Source organism: Papilio polytes, unplaced genomic scaffold (genome assembly GCF_000836215.1).
Source record: "Papilio polytes unplaced genomic scaffold, Ppol_1.0 DF824135.1, whole genome shotgun sequence".
Taxonomy (NCBI): domain Eukaryota; kingdom Metazoa; phylum Arthropoda; class Insecta; order Lepidoptera; family Papilionidae; genus Papilio; species Papilio polytes.
In genome coordinates, this window is record NW_013525069.1 from 1,186,287 (window position 1) to 1,194,169 (window position 7,883).

At 35.6% G+C, this 7,883-nt stretch overlaps 1 protein-coding gene across 1 annotated transcript in view; it reads left to right on the top strand.

The window, feature by feature from the left end:
- LOC106099362 (Down syndrome cell adhesion molecule-like protein Dscam2) overlaps positions 1-7,883 on the top strand; it is a 72,741-nt gene that overhangs the window by 49,882 nt on the left and 14,976 nt on the right. The window contains exon 8 of the mRNA XM_013277887.1: positions 5,265-5,496. Coding sequence (XP_013133341.1) covers positions 5,265-5,496 — 232 coding nt within the window. The remainder of the gene's footprint in view (positions 1-5,264; positions 5,497-7,883) is intronic.

Genomic DNA, 7,883 nt, shown 5'->3' on the forward strand with positions numbered 1-7,883 from the left:
ATATTCTTTCACATTTAAAAAGCTATGTGTAATGTTATTTTTTCTTTTACGCGGATGAAGTCGCGAGCAACAGCTAGTTCGTAATAAAGACACATTTGTAATAATGAATAAATCTTAATTTACGATCACACCTCTTAGAATATTTATCAAAAGTAATACAAGGCGACACATTACACTCTCAATGATCCATCAAACAGCAATGGCGGTCGTCGGTTCATCCGTAAACCACCTTAACTATGATATATTACCCTTTTTACAGATATCAAATTACTTTAAGATACTTTTTATATATCTTAAGATAAACTTCATGTTATTTTAAAAGAAAATTTCGATTTACATTTCTAAAATAACAGTTTACAAAGGCATTAGTGATACAAATCGAAGAGCGAAACTTTAGTAGTTCCATCGCTAAGTGTTTTAGTTAGAGAGGCATCGTCTTACACTTTGTAGTCGATATTATTGTTGTAAATCTTTAAGCAAAGTTTGTAAGCTAACACCGATTAATTGTACTTACTTTAAGTTAAAATACCTAATCAAAATTAAACTTTTAAGTTGCCTTTGAGGTTAGATTAGACAGATCAAGAGGGCTAGATAAATTATTGTGGGTATTTTAAAGTCTACAGAAAATTGTTAAAGATGCTAGCCCGTACATATTTTTGATAGCTTTTACCTGAAAAAGCTTTAAGATTCTATCAAGTGTACTTTTTATTTTTATAAATAATTAATACGTTTGTCAGCTGAACAAATCATTATCTCCTCAATATTAAATTTTCTTTCCAGATTTCCAATTAAACTCGACGTCAGAGAACACTTTATGTGAATGTGTGGGCGTGTCTGTAGCTCCTGAGTGCTTTAAAATAGATAGTAGAAAGGAAATAAATACCTTGAACATTTTATATAAAGCCAATTGTAGTTTATTTTTAAGTATAGATAAATTGAATTTAAATGTGTTTACAAAAGGCATCAATAATTTAGTAACAGGATGAATTGTTATCCTCCCTTACGTTTAAATAATTGGAATGTCTTGTATTTCTTTTTATATCGCTTTCTGTATATTCTTTTATTGCTTTAAATAGCTTTTTGTTTTAATAATTTTCAATTCCAATTAGAAAGCTTTAATAAATTATACAAATGGTAATATGAAACATTTTATCACAAAGTACAAAGTTCATTATCGGAAAGCTAACAAGAAACTTCGTTCCTAATGAATGGCTGCTCCAAAAGTAATCTTCGAAAAAGGTTAATATTGAAGTTATGAAGCAAGGGCTCGAGACGGGACTTGCGCTGGTCTTATAAATGGCTTTTTCTTTGAAATTAAATTAAATATCATTTACGAATGTTTTAAGCTTATTTAAATAAAAGATTAATGATCTATTTCATTATATAAAATATTTTTATGGTACATTAAAACAGACCATTCTAGAACGTTCTGCGTCTATTCTTTTACAAACAGAGTTCCATTGTAATAGAGAAAAAGTATATCCTTTCTTTATCAAAAATAAGATAAATTAACTAACTATAAAATATAGTAGTGATTTTCACATGGACATTTAAATTGTAAGCATTCAAATGGTATCTTCATCGATTTGTGTACAGCGGTCTCTCCCGGGAATTCGTCTTGCATCCCCGCAGGGACACCACTAACGTAATGGTTTCCTACAAATAGATGTTGGAAACCGGACAGAACTAATTTACTTTAAAGAAGACATTTGGCTTAATTGGAAATTGTGAAACATATGATCTAAAAGCAGCAAAGATTTAGACATTCATTTATTGATACATAAAGTTAGTTTAGATAATCAGAAATAATTGAATTATAGTCTATATAGCTTTCTGTTGTTTCTTTAAGCCAGATATTAATAAAAGTGTTATAATAAAACAAGCGAATACAGTCTACAAGGCTCCTGACAGTCTTATTAGACTTGCACAATCTTCCCCTAGTCGACGTAATTTCCGGCTCTAGAATGTTCTTGTACCTAGTGATCTTGTCACGTGCACCTATATAAGACAGGTGTGAACACTTACGTCGTAAATATCTTTTTATATCCACATGAACGTAGTATGTACATTAATCTGCCCTCTACCGACACCCTCTAGTCTTCAAAAGACGGCGACGTAATATTTACGAGGCGCGTTAACTATAAAACGTATCTCACATCATGTACTAGCGCCGGCAAACGTAAAAAATAACTCACAAATGACAAAAAATAACGTCTTCGTTGATGCTTCGTGGATAATAGCCATTTGTAATGTAAGACATAAGCGGTAGCGGTTTTATTTTATTACTTTAAAAGTACATGTTTTGACTTCAATACGAAAGCTGAATAAATTCAATGATCACTGAAATCTTAGAATCAATAAGAAAGGCATATAAAAAATATCATATGTTTTTCCTAAAAAATCTATAATGAACATAGTTTTATTAACTTAGACCACACTGAGTATCCCAAAACGATTCACACTGAAATCCATCACACAGCCAAGTGCGGGCGTGAAGCGTGCTGACGTCACCAACACGCTCCGGCAAATGCGACGATGACGTCACATAACCACGTCATCAAGACCTCCTTCCTACTTATGTTCAGATTGGATTGGATAAACGTCTCCTATTTCGTAATATATATTCAGTTTCAAAACTTTGTTTACTGTAAAGGCTTTACAACTTTCATATTGCTTTTAAAATGTTATATTTGAAGTCTTCATTCAAAGCCACGTTTCGACGTAAATATGCAGCACAAAGCCATCTCATCTCGTCCATCTGTATTATTGATAAAGTTGTGACAAAGTTGCAGCAGCTCTGTAACGCGTGCATTGCGAAACTTCGCTGTGAGCTGATCTCGGGCAAGTTCAATTTGCGGCGCTCCGTCAAGGGAATCCCCGTTTCAAAGCACGACTTATTGGATAAACTGTACTGTTGCCTAAAATGAGAAATTCGTCGCAAAGGCAATATAGCCGGAGTTGTAGAAAATTGGTTTTTTATACGACTACAGTACCGCTTTATTGCAACTGACATATATTGTTGAAACTGAAAGAAAATTTTAACTAATTAGCGTCATCAAAACTCAGTATACAAGAGTAATTTGCCATGTAATTTAATGATGTCTTAGTAAGGTATTGTCTAGAAGAAGAAAATTCACTAAGCACAGTTAAGAACAATGAAGCGAACAATAGTAATAGAAATAATATTACAAAGCGATCAATTTTCGTGTCTCGAGCCATTAGCGCGGGCAAGGTTTAGTCATTTGAATACTTTAAGGAAACTTGCGACAAAGGTGTGGGTAATGTTGGTCTTCCGTGTACGACGTTCAATTATTCGTGAGACAGGCCGCGGTCGTCGCCTAGCAACGACACGCACTCCCAGTCATTAGACCTAGACAGGGGATTAGGGAAGAGACACGTTTCCTATTAATATGTCACCAAATTATATGAAAGCTACAATACAGTTAAATAGTATTTACGACTCAATATTGTAGAATACGATAGGTGCTTATTATTTTTATCTTGTCTACTACATTTTTATGTCTACATCTAACAAATACGCAAGGTCTGTGCGAGATTTGAATGTCAAATTGTCGGCAGGAAATTGGCTGCAGTAATCTTATTCAATAGAAAACGCTTACGCGGGATGTTTAACCATGTCCGGCGAGGGGAGGGGAAGGGGCCTGTAGGGCCTGGCCGAGGCGAGGTAATGTTCCAACTTATTGAATTCCAAGAATTTCAGTCACGTTTCCGTAACAACGCGTAGGACAATTCCAAGTTCTTTAAGCGTTTAGCACTGATAAAATCTATTACGTTGCATTGTATAAATGCCTACTAACAATAATCTTATTTTAAAAAGGTGTGCATTTTTATTTAGTACGTACTATTACACTTCTAATAACTTCACGGCCAATCTAAAAATCTATCATAGCCTTTAGTAAAAGACTTCCCCAATATTTGCAGTAGCCCAATATCCGAATCGGATCAGTACTAAGGCAAACATCTTACTGTTGGGGAATTCAGTACGTAGTCTGCATTTCAGTGGTGGATGTGAACCGATGATCACATGTAATTTGTGCCGATGTGAGACACCTCGGGGCTGGCATCGTAATGTGATCTATGTACCGCTCAATCGATGGTGTCGTAAAGCATAAGCGGTAGCGTCGAGGTCCAGCATAAAACATGCGTAATATAACATTAATAATTAAGTTTTTATCTTGAAAGAATAAATTAAATATTAATTGTATTGTAAAAGATCTAATTAAAACACCTTACTTTATTATAAAAGGAGTATTTTTCAACTGAACTCAAAAAGTGTACTTTTTTAAAATGTATAACACCTCATACATCACCATGTTTTAGCTATTGTAATAATTCTGATTTTGAAAAAAATGTCATCGAAAAAATAAACGCTTCACGCTCGTACTTTATTGATATTTTTGGTAAGTCGTTATTTATGCGAGTTTGTGAAGGTTTTACATCGTACACACACATTTGTGTGCGACACGACACAATCCGCCTTCAATAATATACATTAGTGTAAGTTTAGAGGAAAATTTCGCTCTTTGACATGTTTGGTCGTTAGAGAAATATTTTGGTAGAAATAACAAAACTAAAATAAAATGTAATACGTGCTTATTTGATTTTTTGTAAGATCTTTTTTGTTTCTATCATATCTTAATTTTTAGTTTTTACTATAGCACATAGTAAAAAAAACATCTCATGAAGTAACTGGACAACTTTACTGAATAGTTTCAGTAATATCTTTGTATCTATCTCTCCTTAGTTAAACTAAATCCTTTGATAAACTAAATGTGATGCTATTCTATTGAATGGCCGGTTTATTTGATAAGGTGTTCGAAAATGGTATTCCCGAGCGAGGCGAGGTGGGAGCGAATTAATTTAAGTTGTAAGTGCAAATGCCGCGGCGTCGCGTCTCTGAGCAAACTTGTACACAACTTTGCTCATACTTTGTCAGATACCTATGACAGACAGTTATATTATAAACAAACGTTTTATTTTTATTGATCTTTTGCTATTAGACGAGTATGTATAAGTTCAGCATCTATACCTAATCTCTCTACTCAACAAAATATTCGGGAACATTTTTTTCAAAAACAATGAGTAAACAACAAAAGCGAGCGGAAACCGGATACATCTTGGCGGGCTTGACGTGAGGGCCCTCGTCACACCCCACATCCTGATGTGGAATTAACATTCTTTTATTTGTAAGAAGATCCTTAAATTCATAAGTATGTGTAAATGTGTAACTGTGTGTGTTGCAGCTGGTACCGCGAGTCAGCCGGGGGCGTGCTGCGCGAGGTGCGAGCGGGCGAGGCGGGCGAGGCGGGAGGGCGGTACACTGCGGCGGCGGACGCCCTGGCCGTGCGCCGCGCCGAGCCGGCTGACGCGGGCCGCTGGGCCTGCCGCGCCGCCAACCAGCACGGCCACATCACGCTGCGTCTGCACCTCTCGCTCCGAGCACATCTCACTGTCCACGTACAGCCGCACACACAGGTCAGTAGTAACAAATACATTTTTTTTACAACAATAAAAAAAATTCGGCCTGTGACTAATACGGTGTGCTCGTTCGAACATTAATGAAAGCGGCAGGGGAGGGTGTAACAAATGAAACAAACCGATCAGCAGCGGGCCGGCATGAGCCTTGTCAGATCTCACGGAGGCTTCGTTATAGCGACACGATCTGATATCCGAACCGAGCTTATTTGCAATTCTATATACGTAAAAAGACCTTTTGTAAATCCCCCAAACTCTTTAATACATATTCATCTTAAACAACGTTGGGCATTGAAACAATTTGGAAAGGTACAGCATAGCTGTGATCATTTTTTCTAAAATTATTTAAATAAGTGTACACGCTGCTCGTTTGCCCCCTTTTAATATAAAAAAAAGTGTAAGGGATGTATATCATACATTCAGTGTTGTTAAAGTGTGTCACTTGTCGGTGTTCAAATACGTCGTGACGTCACTCACGTAACACTATCCATTGAGTCAAGTTACGAAATAAAATTTGAAACAACAACAGGGAAAATCAAGTTGATTGTTTTACTGACAAACAAAAACAAATTCACAAAAGCTTTTATGCATGTAGGCGTTTTCCTTATTTAGTTTCGTAGAATAAAAATGTTTATCGACTTAAAAGTTTTAAAATATACTGACGATTGACATTTATATAAACTTGAAAAGTTTTACAATTGAGTGTATATTCTGATAAACAGGTATATTGTATTTAGTTTACGTGTTGGCTGTATGTTGTGCAGCAAACGAGATTACAGCGGACAGGCGGGGCGGGGCAGGGGGCAGAAGCGCAGCGCGGGACGTTTCACATAATTAATAGCGCACGGAATTACCTTTTACAAGAGCGCCGGAATTAATTGATGCCAGTGGACAGATGGAGCGCGCTGCTCATTTAAATTAAAAACATTTCTGCAACTTACCTACCTGTACTCTTTTCTACAAACGTTATTTCTTTTTTAATTACAGCCTTCCTCTTTTTATTATCACTATAATATAAGACTATAGAAATATGGCCTTTAAACGATGTGGCGGCAGATCGACGAGTAACGAAATCAACTATTTTATTCCGATTTCCATATAGTATATGCGTTTAGTTTGCAAACAATAGACGAATGTTTTGTTGACCGTACCCTAAAATAAATATAGCGTCGCATTCGAGGACCAGCGAGTAAATTGTTTTACAGCAAATAAAAACAAATCTCAAAAAGCTAGAGCCGAACATCCGGCTCCCAAACCGACCCACTCTACCCTTTGTTTTAACTTTATCACTTTATTCCTCCCACACTCCAACTCCAACTCTTTGGATTAGACTTTTTTGTGAGACGATTTTATCAATTCTACACTAACATTCTATTGTTAACGGGATAATTTATACAAAAGAATGTCTCATCTTCCTGTATTCATCAGTATCAAGTATTACCTAATGATAATTACTAACGTTATATGCAGACCAAAAAGTTTGTCGAAGTCGTGACAAAAAAGTAGGTTTCAAAAGTTCAATACTGTGTCAATTAATACTTATATGTGAGGATTATTCAAGTCACTTATCTTGGAGTTCAAACTAAACTATAGCATGTTATACGAGTAGTTTCGTATACATCAAAGGGTTGGATTCCAGAATTCTCGCTAAAATAAATGGATATTTGATCGCGGTGAAAACTGACACAGAGAAATATTACGTATGAAATTCAACTTGCCAACATAGATTTGATACAAATATTATTTTATATTGTAGTGAAGCAGACTGAACAGAAACTTCACTAGCTAATCTGAATAACTTTTATGAATCTTGCTGATTGATATTTTCATAACTAATTACATAATTTTGTTGACGATATTCCAACTAAAAGGAACAAGCAAAGCAAGGAATTAAACCCTCTAGACATCGTCATTACTGTTGCGCCGCGGACTGCACTCAGACACTTCGAGAGTCTTGGCAGCGTCGCCCTCTTAAAAATTTTCTTTAAAAACATATGTCTTAATAAAATTTTACTTCGTAATGATTCATATTATATAAGGTATTCGTATTAACGTTTAGTACACACTGTACTGTACTATACTCTGTACGTAACAGAATGGCGAATTCGTTTTATTTATAAAATAATTGAACCTTATATCAAGAGTAATGATGTAATGCAGTTAAAAGCAATGCACTGCAGAGGATTACTGCTGCAATGAAAACAGCTAATGGACCTTAAAATTAAGATGCACTCGTATAATTAGCTTCGCTGTAATAAATGAAACAAAAAAACTGTTAAGAGCTGGAATGACACGAACGGATGAAGTTACTTAACCATTTTATTATGTCTATAAACGTTACTTTACTGGTAGAGCAAGGGCAGATCCAGCTTTGGCGCCAGGGCCGG